Source organism: Rhynchophorus ferrugineus, unplaced genomic scaffold, assembly GCF_030347505.1.
Source record: "Rhynchophorus ferrugineus isolate W39M unplaced genomic scaffold, kcgeb_rfMv2 rfM5, whole genome shotgun sequence".
Classification (NCBI taxonomy): Eukaryota; Metazoa; Arthropoda; class Insecta; order Coleoptera; family Curculionidae; genus Rhynchophorus; species Rhynchophorus ferrugineus.
Window position 1 is genome coordinate 5259216 of NW_027472584.1, and position 18171 is coordinate 5277386.

Sequence of the window (18171 nt, forward strand, 5' to 3'; positions counted from 1 at the left end):
ATGATATTTCGTCAGGAACTCCGATGTTTAATCACGGGAACTATATCGTCCCGCTGGGACACGTTATTCGGTGGTTGGAAGAGCAAGCTGAGGCCGTGGGCCCGGGTTATGCACCTTCCGAAGTCCTGTACAACGATGACGGGAGCGTTAAAGATATCGCGACGAATGATTCAAACATAAACCGGGTGCGCGGAGCACACCATCGGCTGGCCCTTGGATAAGAACACCTACGGAGGATCCTTTCTGTATCATTTAACGACGAGGTATCCCTGATCGCTGTCGGGTTTGGATTACATCAATCTGTACCTGAGCCCGTACAAGGAATTCCAAAAGTACTGAATATCCAAAGATCGGTAATGCGGTAATGTTCGTTTCTTCGCAGGTTCAAACACCATCCGTTCATAAAGCATCACTTCGAAGACGGCAATAGGATCTCACCAGGGCACCGGCAGTTTTCACAGTATCCCCAATCTCACTTTTCCTGGAGGATGCTTAGTAGTCTTTGCCACGGGTTTTATTACCTTGCCGAAAGTTAGTTAAAAGGATTGTACCTAATGAAAAATTAGAGCATTACACAAAAATAAGTTTTTTTTATTAATGAATTGTTTAAAAGTTCATAAAATAATCACCCAAATGTCATCAAAACACAACTGGAATCTTTTAAAGTCAACTAAAAGCGTACATATAGTGTATAACACAAATTATGTTATGCAACACTTTAAACTCGCAAAATCCGGTCAAACGAAACTTAGGCATCTTCGACGGACTCGAAGATTGTTATTGTCCCGCTGGTGTGTATGAGTTTGTGCCACTCGATTCTGGAGAGGGCCATCCACCGTAAGACGTGCAACATCAAGGACCCCAGCCAGAATAACTGGGTGGTCCCAGAAGGAGGTCGCGGCCCAGCTTACAACGCAATGTAAGGACCAATGAGATTTAACATTTTCCTATATCTTTTTATTTATATTGTATTAGTTAAGAAGATACAATTTTTGTATACAAATAAACTTTATATTGTAGTTCTACCAGTATCGGTGACTAGCTTGATTCATCCCTTGTTTCTTCCTTTAGCTCTTCTCTTTCTTTGAACTGATTCTCGGCCGCTCTGTAATGTTCTGGCCAGTCTTTTGGTTGCTTATTTCCATACATCTGTAAATCAATAATAACCTGACAATGTGCTTATAAGTCAACTGAAATTGTTACCTCACACACGAACTGTAAAACCTTCATCTTTGAGATTTCAATTTCAGCTCGAATCCCCCATTGGAAAGTTTGTATTTTCGTTTTCTCATCAAACTCACAGTGAAGGTAATAATTCTTTATCAAGGTTTCTCTTATATATTCTTTGACTTTACCGAAAAATGGATGCTCAACTTCTACATCAATATCCAAGGACTTCAGGAAACTATAAAGGGATTCTGAAATAATAAATCAACAATATAAAAACAATAAAGGAATGGTATTGTAGAGCTCACTGTCTGATACTGGCGCGTTTGTCATAAATATATGGGATAAAATTAATAGAGTCAGTATCTTGTGAGCAGCATTTGGTACATTTGAACCAGTTTCATAACTAGAAACACATTCTTCCTCTTCATCGGAATAATTTACAGAAGGCAACATACTAATTAAAAAATAAATTTTTTTTTTCATTTTTACATCATCATATTCAGTAAGTGTGTAACCATATACCTAAAAATGTATGCAAAACAATATCAACAACATCCATATAACAATAATAATACCAACATTTTCCAGAACCTTAATTGCTTGTTGTATAACACTATCCACGCATTGGCCCTTTTTGTGAATTACATTTTGATTTAATTCGGATCTGGTATAAAATGAATTTTCGTCAGCTTTAAGGATAATGTACCTGACTACATCATTGATTATATTTTCTGTATTTTGATCGGGTACGTCTGGATCAGTCTGTGATTTGGTTTTTTGAGACCCGCTAACTGATCTTCGCTTCTTCGACATTTTTACGACTTGAAGAACTTTAAAATCGTGTATCAGCTATCTCCATACAGCACTATCAACACAAAAATTTAAATAACTAGCCGCTAGGGATGCAGAAAAAATATCGATATTTTTTTGTCGATATATCGAAATTTTTAGATGATATAATTTCAGAAGATTAAGTACAATTAAAAAAAACTTTCAAATCGGAACTTACTTTTAAACATTTAGTGAATTCTGGTACTTAATTTTAATGGTTTATCAAAAATACCGTTATTCCTTAAGAGTTTTAGAAAAAAATATTTTTTAGGCTAATATTTGACTATGTTTATTTTCAATTAAAAATATACATACATTTTTTTGTAAAATATCGATATATCTTATACTTATTGCAAAAAATATGGATATTTTTTCCTTCGACATATCGATATTTTTTGTGGCCAACATGCCTACTAACCACTACAAAATATGCAAAATCTAATGCACGGCTTGGCTTTTTATTTTAATTCTTAATGTCAGACGAGTATGTTCGATCCCTTTCCTATATAAATTGTAAGAGAGGAAAGGACGGATATAATTGCTTGGAGCAATTAATTTAATATTTGCTTATATTTTACAACCTTAGTATACGCGAGACGGAGATGTACGTATTCCTTCACGTACTAACTTTAAAAAAGAAAAAGAAAAACATTACTGAATACTATTAATATATCTATAATACTTACATTTTAAAGGAAGTGGAGTTACTTTTATATTTGAATGTTCTGAGATGAATTGCTATTTTTAAACAATATACTAAATAAATATAAACAATACAATACAACTTAAACTAAACATGTATTACTATGTGATATATAACATGTATTACAATAACCATGAATTAAAAATGATCGCACAATAACTACTAGAGCTTTTTAAAATAAAATTAATGCTTTATTTATTATCGGACAGAAATATTTTCTAACAAAAACCGAGGGTGTTAGATACACACCAAAAAGTCAATCAAAAGAAATATTACCTATTACTTATTTGTCATTCACAATTTTAATTTTTTACCCTATTACATTAACAATCTTGAAAAATGTCGTTCCAAAGTGTTGCTATATTAATATACAATATATTTTTATTTAGAAGCAAACTACCAAAAAAATCATAAAACTAAATATATTATATATAAATCTAGGAAAGCATAAATTCGGTATACATTTTTGTCAAGGTCGCGCCTAGGACGACAGAGTCAGAACGTTAAAAAGCAGTCGAATGAAACTAGTAGAACCGAAAATAGTAACTAAAAGTACACGACTCAAAAACAGTCGATAGTAAAAAGTAATACAATCAGTCGAACCGAAACTAGCGACTGATTAGCCATAGTTCCCAACGCTAATTATGTTCTAATAAAAAAGTGCATTTCCTTACTGCCCCAACTAAAATTGAATTAGTGTTGGTAACTATCGAATAAAAACAGTCGATTCGACCACTATTTTTTAAGTTAATCATGTTTCTCCCATAATAAAGTTAAGTGAGTAATTTAAAAATGATGTTACTAACATTTGTCTTAAAAATATCTTCAATATATGCCCGAAAATATATTTGATTTATAATAATCATTGAAGTAATTTACGTCTGCATATTAAAGTATACGCAAAATATATCATGAGCTAACACTTACTAACCATTTTCAAATTCCATTTAATAAAACCTAAGTATTGAAACATTTAAAATTTATACATTATAACAAAGGCGTCATAAGTGAGATTATTTTTAAAATTGTAGAATAACAATCAGCGCACCTAAAAGCAAATATACATATATATTCTCTTATTCTTCCCTTTTATATAATAAACATAAATATGGAATATTCAATGAAGTAAAAACTGTTCGTATATTAAAAACTTTTAGTTTAATTTCTTCTAGTAATTTGATATACGTAAAATATTATCATAACAATTAAAATATACAACACTACTGTCTCTGAAGGTGATTTGATCGGTGGTACGAAAATGTTTCAATACATCAAGAATCAAGATTTCAGTTCACCATCAACCATTCCTGCACATTAAAAATACATTATAAACAAAATCAGTTTTAGAGCATTACCTTACCCCACGGTATTTTGATTTTTTTCATATAAAAACCATAAATCTTCACATTAAAAGCACAAATCAAATTAAATGCACTGTTATTCTGTTATTATTAAAGAAACCGAATAATAACGTTAAAAAGCAGCAATAGAACTGACATAACACAAAATAAACCCAATATTTAATTCAAATAAAACCTAGAATAGAGCGGAAAAAACGTTTAGAGTGGGGAGTTGAGAATTAAAGTGATATATGCAACCAATCCTACAAGCTAAAGGAAATGGCGTGAATTTCAATAATAAAAAAATCATGCTAAATGTCAAATCAACAAAATCAAAATACATGCACATTTATATCGTTTATCCTGATAAAACCTACCATTAACTTGACCCCTTATTACTTGACTCATTATATCCTGACCCCGACCCTTCTACAAAACCCTGGATCATTTATCCATAATTTTTGATTCATTATAATGAAGTATTTGGTAGATAAATCATATGAGAAATAAGGGAATTTTTTAAATTTGCTCATACATTCTGCAACCATACATATCACAAATTAATAGTTATAAAAAAGTTTATTTATTTTATAAAATATTTTTTCATGATAAACGATTTAATAGCTGGCTTAGTTGCCGCAGTAGTAAAGGCGACAGGATGGTCCCCCTGTTGCGATAGTCGCGAGTTCGAATTCTGCTGGGGCATGTAAGTAAATTTGTGATGTTTGTGAATGCCCTTAGGTAAGAGTACAAAATCCGACAAGGAAAATGATCCCAGTCACGCCAGTAACCAGGCTGGGTAAGACGGGATGTCTTCTGGGATAATTTCTAAGTTGGCCACTCGCCAGTCAGTAGGCTTAATAATAAACTAACTTTAAAAAAGACAAGAAAAAAAATTACTGTATAGTATTATAATAATTACATGCAATAACATGCAATTTATAATTTAATTTTAAACGAAGTAGTATTACTTTTATATTTGAATGTTCTGTGGATCTGTAAAAAAGAATGGAATTTTTCTATGAAATGGAATAATACCCCACAAATATTTTATTGTATTTTAATATGTTAATTGATATTTTTAAATATGTCCGCGGCCAGAAAACATATCGATAGAAAATAATTTTAAAAAATCAATATATGGGAGGAAAAAAAATACCGAAATCTTTAGTGCAATAACTACGGTATTAAAAAAAATAAACCAATATAAACCAAATCAATAGATTAGCCAAAATTATCTATATTTTTACTAATAATATCGATAGTTTTTATCAAGAATATCGAAATTTTTTTTACCCCCTACAGCTCTATATTATTATGTTAAGGTTAGTTCTAGTGTGTTTCCCCGGTTATATATGTTTTCTCTTTATATTATTTGAGTATGATTTGCTTTAATTGTATACTACTATTATTTTCCTTGTTAAGCTTAAGTTATGGATTGTTATTAAATGATATAAAAATATTTTTGGCGACAGGGACTCTATTGTTGGTAAATAGCAATGTTTATAGTTAATTCACTGGTATAAAAGGATCTATATCTGGGACGCTTTTAACTTTGAAGAATAATAGATACCTCATCGTGGTATCTTTATTCGGAAACGTGGAAAAATAATCCCTCTGTGCCAGAAACAAACCGAGTTTTAGGTTTGACTAGTGAACCAGCAGAAGACAAATCCTCATTAAGTTCTAGTCACGAATTGCTGAATGTAATGATATTACATTTTCATATGAATTAATTAACGAAGAGGTATATTAATGTGAAATTATTAGATGCAATTATATATCAAAAATTTCATTGACCTCACAATACAGGTTTTACCATCGCTTTCTATTTAGGAAATGAAAATTAAGCAGTGGATGGTAAAAGCTTGAAGAATGCTCAAAGGAAAGCTGCACAGAGGGCTCTGAAAAATACAGAATATCAACATCATTCTTTGAAGATCAAAAAGAGTGAAAAGAACCTGAAGAAACACCTGTAGCTTTACTAAACAATTTAGCATTAAAGGTAGGGATGTCTGTACAATACTCTATAATTAATGATATTTTGGTATTCAATATTTATTCAATTCATATTCATATTCATATTCATAAGGTGCCTTTTAGGAACAAATAGAAGGCAAGACTGCATCACCAGACATTTCAGAGAAAAAATCTTATTTGCATAAACTGAATGACACGGTTCATTTTAATGATACTCTTCATGTTAGAAGAAATGATTCTGACACGAAGGGACCTTTCAAAGTCCATTTTAACGTCAACGACGTCAAATTTTATGGAGAGGCGCAAACGATAAAAAATGCTCGTAATGAAGCTGCATTGCAAGCTCTAAATTATATTAACAAAACAAGGAGGAGTTCTCATTTGAAGCAATGAGTAGACAATTTATTATAGAAAATGATGATTAGATAACTTACCTTTATTTCAGGTAATTGCAAAGAACAAAATCAAATGATAAAATTACCCATTTTTATTGTGTATGAAGCTGCTCAAAAACGTAATTTGGAGGTTAACTTGGAGATAGTCTGGGCCAGCCCATAAGAAATCATTTACAACAAAATGCACGGTTGATGATTTAGAAGTCGCTGGATCAGGAAGATCGAAAAAGGATCGCTTCTGAAAATGTTACCTGGTTTAGTGAATATTCCTGAGATTGAAGGGTAAACACACAAACAGCAAGAAAACTCTAAAACTCCTCTCCAGCAACCAACGAAGTCCAAAAATAAAAATAGGAAAACAAAATTGTAGACTATTTTCGATATGATTGATAGAATGTTTGACAATGTGGTAGATTTTGACAACGGTCTTATTGGTAAAGTACAAGGCATGTCAGAGGTAATTTAAATTAGTTTTTATGATATCAAGTGTATTTTTATAGTCTATTTTCAGGATGATGCCAATTCCAACAAATCTTAAAATTAGGTCACCTTTTAAACTTAGAAGTACAATATACTGAGTTCCTTGAGAATGAACAACACTACGCAGTCTTATGATTGGGAACAATATAAGCTTTTGTAAGAAATTATTGATACAGAGTTTTTTAAAGCCTTTTTCCTTACATTATTATTTAGATGTGCTTGAGTGAAGGCGTAAATATCAAAAATTCTCGTGACCTAGTAGCTAAATATGGATTGAATGTGCTCTTTTAACTAGGATTACTAGATAAATTTTTCGAAAATTCCACAGATGTCAGGTAATTTTATTTGGTTTAAATTCGCTCGGCAACCCAAAAAACAAATTTCTACAATCTTGTCAAATGTCTGTTTCTAAACAATCGGTCTTGCCGTATCATTTTTATTTTCCCACAATCTTATTACAGATGAAAATACACTTATTTAATATTGTAGTAATATTTTGGACATAGAATTATTCCAAGATTGATATATAGGAGACAATCAACATAGAAGATGAGAAAAAGGATTCTGAACTGTGACTTTATGTGTTATTTAGTATTATATTTATGTTATAAGACCGATTTTCACAAAATTACATTTATAGATATAAGTTACTTTGTTGGCAAAGGTTAATAAATAAAAATTGCTCTGAGCTCAGTTTATTTTGATATATTTTGTTTGAACCTCTGAGTTGGACTTTGATTTTTTGAGTAAGGTATTTCTGTTACCTTTAATTATACAATTCCCTGTTAAAATAAAAGAAAATGAGTTTGCATTTAGGGAATTCGTTGAAAATATCTAAAATTTCATTTTAATTCGGAATATTTAATTAATTTGTCGAAAATAAATTTTATAAGATATTTTAAATTTTATAGCTTAAAATGATTATATGTAATGATACAATTATTGTCTGGAGCTTTATTTTATTTATAGTATATTGTGAAGTAACCTTTGAACTCTTAAATATAACTAATCATATTTTCTAGTCCAGCAGTTGGGTTAAATAGGAATATATTCGGATCAATTTTCTAAGATAACACACTATATTTCATTCATCCAAGAGAAGAAGATCCAAGATGGAAAGGTAATTTTAATATAAAATGCACTATGATTCAGCTCTTTTTTCATTAAAACATAATTTATTCTATATTATTGCTATAATAATAAATAAAAAAGGTTCTATTTTTAACAACTACCTTTTAAGTAAGAAAAGAAGACATCGTTATCCCGTAGATTAATATTGATAATTTGAGTGACATATTAAGAAAATTGTACAATATATATTATTATGAATGAAACATTATATAACCAATTATTTTATTGATATCATTTTTATTATTTTACCTGTCTGTCTGTCGATTTATATATTGAATAAATGATATTTCGTCAGGAACTCCGATGTTTAATCACGGGAACTATATCGTCCCGCTGGGACACGTTATTCGGTGGTTGGAAGAGCAAGCTGAGGCCGTGGGCCCGGGTTATGCACCTTCCGAAGTCCTGTACAACGATGACGGGAGCGTTAAAGATATCGCGACGAATGATTCAAACATAAACCGGGTGCGCGGAGCACACCATCGGCTGGCCCTTGGATAAGAACACCTACGGAGGATCCTTTCTGTATCATTTAACGACGAGGTATCCCTGATCGCTGTCGGGTTTGGATTACATCAATCTGTACCTGAGCCCGTACAAGGAATTCCAAAAGTACTGAATATCCAAAGATCGGTAATGCGGTAATGTTCGTTTCTTCGCAGGTTCAAACACCATCCGTTCATAAAGCATCACTTCGAAGACGGCAATAGGATCTCACCAGGGCACCGGCAGTTTTCACAGTATCCCCAATCTCACTTTTCCTGGAGGATGCTTAGTAGTCTTTGCCACGGGTTTTATTACCTTGCCGAAAGTTAGTTAAAAGGATTGTACCTAATGAAAAATTAGAGCATTACACAAAAATAAGTTTTTTTTATTAATGAATTGTTTAAAAGTTCATAAAATAATCACCCAAATGTCATCAAAACACAACTGGAATCTTTTAAAGTCAACTAAAAGCGTACATATAGTGTATAACACAAATTATGTTATGCAACACTTTAAACTCGCAAAATCCTGTCAAACGAAACTTAGGCATCTTCGACGGACTCGAAGATTGTTATTGTCCCGCTGGTGTGTATGAGTTTGTGCCACTCGATTCTGGAGAGGGCCATCCACCGTAAGACGTGCAACATCAAGGACCCCAGCCAGAATAACTGGGTGGTCCCAGAAGGAGGTCGCGGCCCAGCTTACAACGCAATGTAAGGACCAATGAGATTTAACATTTTCCTATATCTTTTTATTTATATTGTATTAGTTAAGAAGATACAATTTTTGTATACAAATAAACTTTATATTGTAGTTCTACCAGTATCGGTGACTAGCTTGATTCATCCCTTGTTTCTTCCTTTAGCTCTTCTCTTTCTTTGAACTGATTCTCGGCCGCTCTGTAATGTTCTGGCCAGTCTTTTGGTTGCTTATTTCCATACATCTGTAAATCAATAATAACCTGACAATGTGCTTATAAGTCAACTGAAATTGTTACCTCACACACGAACTGTAAAACCTTCATCTTTGAGATTTCAATTTCAGCTCGAATCCCCCATTGGAAAGTTTGTATTTTCGTTTTCTCATCAAACTCACAGTGAAGGTAATAATTCTTTATCAAGGTTTCTCTTATATATTCTTTGACTTTACCGAAAAATGGATGCTCAACTTCTACATCAATATCCAAGGACTTCAGGAAACTATAAAGGGATTCTGAAATAATAAATCAACAATATAAAAACAATAAAGGAATGGTATCGTAGAGCTCACTGTCTGATACTGGCGCGTTTGTCATAAATATATGGGATAAAATTAATAGAGTCAGTATCTTGTGAGCAGCATTTGGTACATTTGAACCAGTTTCATAACTAGAAACACATTCTTCCTCTTCATCGGAATAATTTACAGAAGGCAACATACTAATTAAAAAATAAATTTTTTTTTTCATTTTTACATCATCATATTCAGTAAGTGTGTAACCATATACCTAAAAATGTATGCAAAACAATATCAACAACATCCATATAACAATAATAATACCAACATTTTCCAGAACCTTAATTGCTTGTTGTATAACACTATCCACGCATTGGCCCTTTTTGTGAATTACATTTTGATTTAATTCGGATCTGGTATAAAATGAATTTTCGTCAGCTTTAAGAATAATGTACCTGACTACATCATTGATTATATTTTCTGTATTTTGATCGGGTACGTCTGGATCAGTCTGTGATTTGGTTTTTTGAGACCCGCTAACTGATCTTCGCTTCTTCGACATTTTTACGACTTGAAGAACTTTAAAATCGTGTATCAGCTATCTCCATACAGCACTATCAACACAAAAATTTAAATAACTAGCCGCTAGGGATGCAGAAAAAATATCGATATTTTTTTGTCGATATATCGAAATTTTTTAGATGATATAATTTCAGAAGATTAAGTACAATTAAAAAAAACTTTCAAATCGGAACTTACTTTTAAACATTTAGTGAATTCTGGTACTTAATTTTAATGGTTTATCAAAAATACCGTTATTCCTTAAGAGTTTTAGAAAAAAATATTTTTTAGGCTAATATTTGACTATGTTTATTTTCAATTAAAAATATACATACATTTTTTTGTAAAATATCGATATATCTTATACTTATTGCAAAAAATATGGATATTTTTTCCTTCGACATATCGATATTTTTTGTGGCCAACATGCCTACTAACCACTACAAAATATGCAAAATCTAATGCACGGCTTGGCTTTTTATTTTAATTCTTAATGTCAGACGAGTATGTTCGATCCCTTTCCTATATAAATTGTAAGAGAGGAAAGGACGGATATAATTGCTTGGAGCAATTAATTTAATATTTGCTTATATTTTACAACCTTAGTATACGCGAGACGGAGATGTACGTATTCCTTCACGTACTAACTTTAAAAAAGAAAAAGAAAAACATTACTGAATACTATTAATATATCTATAATACTTACATTTTAAAGGAAGTGGAGTTACTTTTATATTTGAATGTTCTGAGATGAATTGCTATTTTTAAACAATATACTAAATAAATATAAACAATACAATACAACTTAAACTAAACATGTATTACTATGTGATATATAACATGTATTACAATAACCATGAATTAAAAATGATCGCACAATAACTACTAGAGCTTTTTAAAATAAAATTAATGCTTTATTTATTATCGGACAGAAATATTTTCTAACAAAAACCGAGGGTGTTAGATACACACCAAAAAGTCAATCAAAAGAAATATTACCTATTACTTATTTGTCATTCACAATTTTAATTTTTTACCCTATTACATTAACAATCTTGAAAAATGTCGTTCCAAAGTGTTGCTATATTAATATACAATATATTTTTATTTAGAAGCAAACTACCAAAAAAATCATAAAACTAAATATATTATATATAAATCTAGGAAAGCATAAATTCGGTATACATTTTTGTCAAGGTCGCGCCTAGGACGACAGAGTCAGAACGTTAAAAAGCAGTCGAATGAAACTAGTAGAACCGAAAATAGTAACTAAAAGTACACGACTCAAAAACAGTCGATAGTAAAAAGTAATACAATCAGTCGAACCGAAACTAGCGACTGATTAGCCATAGTTCCCAACGCTAATTATGTTCTAATAAAAAAGTGCATTTCCTTACTGCCCCAACTAAAATTGAATTAGTGTTGGTAACTATCGAATAAAAACAGTCGATTCGACCACTATTTTTTAAGTTAATCATGTTTCTCCCATAATAAAGTTAAGTGAGTAATTTAAAAATGATGTTACTAACATTTGTCTTAAAAATATCTTCAATATATGCCCGAAAATATATTTGATTTATAATAATCATTGAAGTAATTTACGTCTGCATATTAAAGTATACGCAAAATATATCATGAGCTAACACTTACTAACCATTTTCAAATTCCATTTAATAAAACCTAAGTATTGAAACATTTAAAATTTATACATTATAACAAAGGCGTCATAAGTGAGATTATTTTTAAAATTGTAGAATAACAATCAGCGCACCTAAAAGCAAATATACATATATATTCTCTTATTCTTCCCTTTTATATAATAAACATAAATATGGAATATTCAATGAAGTAAAAACTGTTCGTATATTAAAAACTTTTAGTTTAATTTCTTCTAGTAATTTGATATACGTAAAATATTATCATAACAATTAAAATATACAACACTACTGTCTCTGAAGGTGATTTGATCGGTGGTACGAAAATGTTTCAATACATCAAGAATCAAGATTTCAGTTCACCATCAACCATTCCTGCACATTAAAAATACATTATAAACAAAATCAGTTTTAGAGCATTACCTTACCCCACGGTATTTTGATTTTTTTCATATAAAAACCATAAATCTTCACATTAAAAGCACAAATCAAATTAAATGCACTGTTATTCTGTTATTATTAAAGAAACCGAATAATAACGTTAAAAAGCAGCAATAGAACTGACATAACACAAAATAAACCCAATATTTAATTCAAATAAAACCTAGAATAGAGCGGAAAAAACGTTTAGAGTGGGGAGTTGAGAATTAAAGTGATATATGCAACCAATCCTACAAGCTAAAGGAAATGGCGTGAATTTCAATAATAAAAAAATCATGCTAAATGTCAAATCAACAAAATCAAAATACATGCACATTTATATCGTTTATCCTGATAAAACCTACCATTAACTTGACCCCTTATTACTTGACTCATTATATCCTGACCCCGACCCTTCTACAAAACCCTGGATCATTTATCCATAATTTTTGATTCATTATAATGAAGTATTTGGTAGATAAATCATATGAGAAATAAGGGAATTTTTTAAATTTGCTCATACATTCTGCAACCATACATATCACAAATTAATAGTTATAAAAAAGTTTATTTATTTTATAAAATATTTTTTCATGATAAACGATTTAATAGCTGGCTTAGTTGCCGCAGTAGTAAAGGCGACAGGATGGTCCCCCTGTTGCGATAGTCGCGAGTTCGAATTCTGCTGGGGCATGTAAGTAAATTTGTGATGTTTGTGAATGCCCTTAGGTAAGAGTACAAAATCCGACAAGGAAAATGGTCCCAGTCACGCCAGTAACCAGGCTGGGTAAGACGGGATGTCTTCTGGGATAATTTCTAAGTTGGCCACTCGCCAGTCAGTAGGCTTAATAATAAACTAACTTTAAAAAAGACAAGAAAAAAAATTACTGTATAGTATTATAATAATTACATGCAATAACATGCAATTTATAATTTAATTTTAAACGAAGTAGTATTACTTTTATATTTGAATGTTCTGTGGATCTGTAAAAAAGAATGGAATTTTTCTATGAAATGGAATAATACCCCACAAATATTTTATTGTATTTTAATATGTTAATTGATATTTTTAAATATGTCCGCGGCCAGAAAACATATCGATAGAAAATAATTTTAAAAAATCAATATATGGGAGGAAAAAAAATACCGAAATCTTTAGTGCAATAACTACGGTATTAAAAAAAATAAACCAATATAAACCAAATCAATAGATTAGCCAAAATTATCTATATTTTTACTAATAATATCGATAGTTTTTATCAAGAATATCGAATTTTTTTTACCCCCTACAGCTCTATATTATTATGTTAAGGTTAGTTCTAGTGTGTTTCCCCGGTTATATATGTTTTCTCTTTATATTATTTGAGTATGATTTGCTTTAATTGTATACTACTATTATTTTCCTTGTTAAGCTTAAGTTATGGATTGTTATTAAATGATATAAAAATATTTTTGGCGACAGGGACTCTATTGTTGGTAAATAGCAATGTTTATAGTTAATTCACTGGTATAAAAGGATCTATATCTGGGACGCTTTTAACTTTGAAGAATAATAGATACCTCATCGTGGTATCTTTATTCGGAAACGTGGAAAAATAATCCCTCTGTGCCAGAAACAAACCGAGTTTTAGGTTTGACTAGTGAACCAGCAGAAGACAAATCCTCATTAAGTTCTAGTCACGAATTGCTGAATGTAATGATATTACATTTTCATATGAATTAATTAACGAAGAGGTATATTAATGTGAAATTATTAGATGCAATTATATATCAAAAATTTCATTGACCTCACAATACAGTTTTTACCATTGCTTTCTATTTAGGAAATGAAAATTAAGCAGTGGATGGTAAAAGCTTGAAGAATGCTCAAAGGAAAGCTGCACAGAGGGCTCTGAAAAATACAGAATATCAACATCATTCTTTGAAGATCAAAAAGAGTGAAAAGAACCTGAAGAAACACCTGTAGCTTTACTAAACAATTTAGCATTAAAGGTAGGGATGTCTGTACAATACTCTATAATTAATGATATTTTGGTATTCAATATTTATTCAATTCATATTCATATTCATATTCATAAGGTGCCTTTTAGGAACAAATAGAAGGCAAGACTGCATCACCAGACATTTCAGAGAAAAAATCTTATTTGCATAAACTGAATGACACGGTTCATTTTAATGATACTCTTCATGTTAGAAGAAATGATTCTGACACGATGGGACCTTTCAAAGTCCATTTTAACGTCAACGACGTCAAATTTTATGGAGAGGCGCAAACGATAAAAAATGCTCGTAATGAAGCTGCATTGCAAGCTCTAAATTATATTAACAAAACAAGGAGGAGTTCTCATTTGAAGCAATGGGTAGACAATTTATTATAGAAAATGATGATTAGATAACTTACCTTTATTTCAGGTAATTGCAAAGAACAAAATCAAATGATAAAATTACCCATTTTTATTGTGTATGAAGCTGCTCAAAAACGTAATTTGGAGGTTAACTTGGAGATAGTCTGGGCCAGCCCATAAGAAATCATTTACAACAAAATGCACGGTTGATGATTTAGAAGTCGCTGGATCAGGAAGATCGAAAAAGGATCGCTTCTGAAAATGTTACCTGGTTTAGTGAATATTCCTGAGATTGAAGGGTAAACACACAAACAGCAAGAAAACTCTAAAACTCCTCTCCAGCAACCAACAAAGTCCAAAAATAAAAATAGGAAAACAAAATTGTAGACTATTTTCGATATGATTGATAGAATGTTTGACAATGTGGTAGATTTTGACAACGGTCTTATTGGTAAAGTACAAGGCATGTCAGAGGTAATTTAAATTAGTTTTTATGATATCAAGTGTATTTTTATAGTCTATTTTCAGGATGATGCCAATTCCAACAAATCTTAAAATTAGGTCACCTTTTAAACTTAGAAGTACAATATACTGAGTTCCTTGAGAATGAACAACACTACGCAGTCTTATGATTGGGAACAATATAAGCTTTTGTAAGAAATTATTGATACAGAGTTTTTTAAAGCCTTTTTCCTTACATTATTATTTAGATGTGCTTGAGTGAAGGCGTAAATATCAAAAATTCTCGTGACCTAGTAGCTAAATATGGATTGAATGTGCTCTTTTAACTAGGATTACTAGATAAATTTTTCGAAAATTCCACAGATGTCAGGTAATTTTATTTGGTTTAAATTCGCTCGGCAACCCAAAAAACAAATTTCTACAATCTTGTCAAATGTCTGTTTCTAAACAATCGGTCTTGCCGTATCATTTTTATTTTCCCACAATCTTATTACAGATGAAAATACACTTATTTAATATTGTAGTAATATTTTGGACATAGAATTATTCCAAGATTGATATATAGGAGACAATCAACATAGAAGATGAGAAAAAGGATTCTGAACTGTGACTTTATGTGTTATTTAGTATTATATTTATGTTATAAGACCGATTTTCATAAAATTACATTTATAGATATAAGTTACTTTGTTGGCAAAGGTTAATAAATAAAAATTGCACTGAGCTCAGTTTATTTTGATATATTTTGTTTGAACCTCTGAGTTGGACTTTGATTTTTTGAGTAAGGTATTTCTGTTACCTTTAATTATACAATTCCCTGTTAAAATAAAAGAAAATGAGTTTGCATTTAGGGAATTCGTTGAAAATATCTAAAATTTCATTTTAATTCGGAATATTTAATTAATTTGTCGAAAACAAATTTTATAAGATATTTTAAATTTTATAGCTTAAAATGATTATATGTAATGATACAATTATTGTCTGGAGCTTTATTTTATTTATAGTATATTGTGAAGTAACCTTTGAACTCTTAAATATAACTAATCATATTTTCTAGTCCAGCAGTTGGGTTAAATAGGAATATATTCGGATCAATTTTCTAAGATAACACACTATATTTCATTCATCCAAGAGAAGAAGATCCAAGATGGAAAGGTAATTTTAATATAAAATACACTATGATTCAGCTGTTTTTTCATTAAAACATAATTTATTCTATATTATTGCTATAATAATAAATAAAAAAGGTTCTATTTTTAACAACTACCATTTAAGTAAGAAAAGAAGACATCGTTATCCCGTAGGTTAATATTGGTAATTTGAGTGACATATTAAGAAAATTGTACAATATATATTATTATGAATGAAACATTATATAACCAATTATTTTATTGATATCATTTTTATTATTTTACCTGTCTGTCTATAAGTCTGATTATAAATATGCATAGAATTTGTCCGTATTAAAACAAAAAAATTGTTTCAAAGAGACTTGGCTTTGGCTTTATTCCTGTTACAGTCTGTTAATTCTTCTTCAATAGTCTGAAAAAATATATGCCCAGCTTAAAACACTATTTTTTCTACCACTTTAAGTATCTACACTATTTAAATTTATAATATATATTCTTCACAATTTCTGTCTGACATGTCATGCTAAAATTATTACTTACCTTGAAAGGATTAATTTTTCTTAAATTACACATTCTAGATGTAAACTGATATTCTGATAGTCGGCGATGGTCCAACTGGAATAAGCGCGACTATACGAGCCAAACAACTGTTGGACGCGGAAGGGAAGAAAATCAGGGTCGGTGGAATCGAAGTCATAGCACACTTGATCGGTGGTCTATACGGAACATAGATTTTTAGGTAATCATCGTCGAGAAGGCCCTATAAATGGGACTGGAAAGAGAAGGGCGCGCCTCTGAACACTCCCCTAACGGAGGATAAGTTCGGTCTATTACCTAGCACCGGTAGGATTCCGGTACCAGCCCTGCCAGGTTGGATTCTTTATCTTAAATCGATTTATATATTGAATAAATGATATTTCGTCAGGAACTCCGATGTTTAATCACGGGAACTATATCGTCCCGCTGGGACACGTTATTCGGTGGTTGGGAGAGCAAGCTGAGGCCGTGGGCCCGGGTTATGCACCTTCCGAAGTCCTGTACAACGATGACGGGAGCGTTAAAGATATCGCGACGAATGATTCAAACATAAACCGGGTGCGCGGAGCACACCATCGGCTGGCCCTTGGATAAGAACACCTACGGAGGATCCTTTCTGTATCATTTAACGACGAGGTATCCCTGATCGCCGTCGGGTTTGGATTACATCAATCTGTACCTGAGCCCGTACAAGGAATTCCAAAAGTACTGAATATCCAAAGATCGGTAATGCGGTAATGTTCGTTTCTTCGCAGGTTCAAACACCATCCGTTCATAAAGCATCACTTCGAAGACGGCAATAGGATCTCACCAGGGCACCGGCAGTTTTCACAGTATCCCCAATCTCACTTTTCCTGGAGGATGCTTAGTAGTCTTTGCCACGGGTTTTATTACCTTGCCGAAAGTTAGTTAAAAGGATTGTACCTAATGAAAAATTAGAGCATTACACAAAAATAAGTTTTTTTTATTAATGAATTGTTTAAAAGTTCATAAAATAATCACCCAAATGTCATCAAAACACAACTGGAATCTTTTAAAGTCAACTAAAAGCGTACATATAGTGTATAACACAAATTATGTTAGGCAACACTTTAAACTCGCAAAATCCTGTCAAACGAAACTTAGGCGTCTTCGACGGACTCGAAGATTGTTATTGTCCCGCTGGTGTGTATAAGTTTGTGTCACTCGATTCTGGAGAGGGCCATCCACCGTAAGACGTGCAACATCAAGGACCCCAGCCAGAATAACTGGGTGGTCCCAGAAGGAGGTCGCGGCCCAGCTTACAACGCAATGTAAGGACCAATGAGATTTAACATTTTCCTATATCTTT

At 31.5% G+C, this 18171-nt stretch overlaps 2 protein-coding genes across 2 annotated transcripts; both read right to left on the reverse strand.

Annotated features, from left to right (window-relative positions):
- Nucleotides 1-1022: 1022 nt before the first annotated feature.
- On the reverse strand, nucleotides 1023-2015 carry LOC143197494 (non-structural maintenance of chromosomes element 3 homolog). Its single transcript, XM_076406031.1, has 4 exons — nucleotides 1750-2015; nucleotides 1476-1692; nucleotides 1204-1418; nucleotides 1023-1149 (listed from the first exon to the last, which is right to left on the reverse strand). The coding sequence occupies exons 1-4, from the start codon at nucleotides 1981-1983 to the stop codon at nucleotides 1039-1041; spliced, it is 777 nt and encodes a 258-aa protein (XP_076262146.1). The 5' UTR covers nucleotides 1984-2015; the 3' UTR covers nucleotides 1023-1038.
- Nucleotides 2016-9329: 7314 nt separating this feature from the next.
- On the reverse strand, nucleotides 9330-10316 carry LOC143197496 (non-structural maintenance of chromosomes element 3 homolog). Its single transcript, XM_076406033.1, has 4 exons — nucleotides 10060-10316; nucleotides 9786-10002; nucleotides 9514-9728; nucleotides 9330-9459 (listed from the first exon to the last, which is right to left on the reverse strand). Exons 1-4 carry the CDS (start codon nucleotides 10291-10293, stop codon nucleotides 9349-9351), a joined length of 777 nt encoding a protein of 258 aa, XP_076262148.1. The 5' UTR covers nucleotides 10294-10316; the 3' UTR covers nucleotides 9330-9348.
- Between the last annotated feature and the right edge of the window lie 7855 nt (nucleotides 10317-18171).

Bases quoted from the DNA above. Each gene is read 5' to 3' on its own strand.
- LOC143197494 (XM_076406031.1), bottom strand. From the start codon at position 1,983: ATGTCGAAGAAGCGAAGATCAGTTAGCGGGTCTCAAAAAACCAAATCA. The intron at 1,693-1,749 runs GTTGGTATTATT...ATACATTTTTAG, and splicing joins CAATTAAGGTTCTGGAAAAT to GTATATGGTTACACACTTAC. The intron at 1,150-1,203 runs GTAACAATTTCA...ATTGATTTACAG, and splicing joins TTTTACAGTTCGTGTGTGAG to ATGTATGGAAATAAGCAACC.
- LOC143197496 (XM_076406033.1), bottom strand. From the start codon at position 10,293: ATGTCGAAGAAGCGAAGATCAGTTAGCGGGTCTCAAAAAACCAAATCA. The intron at 9,729-9,785 runs GTGAGCTCTACG...TTATTATTTCAG, and splicing joins AAACGCGCCAGTATCAGACA to AATCCCTTTATAGTTTCCTG. The intron at 9,460-9,513 runs GTAACAATTTCA...ATTGATTTACAG, and splicing joins TTTTACAGTTCGTGTGTGAG to ATGTATGGAAATAAGCAACC.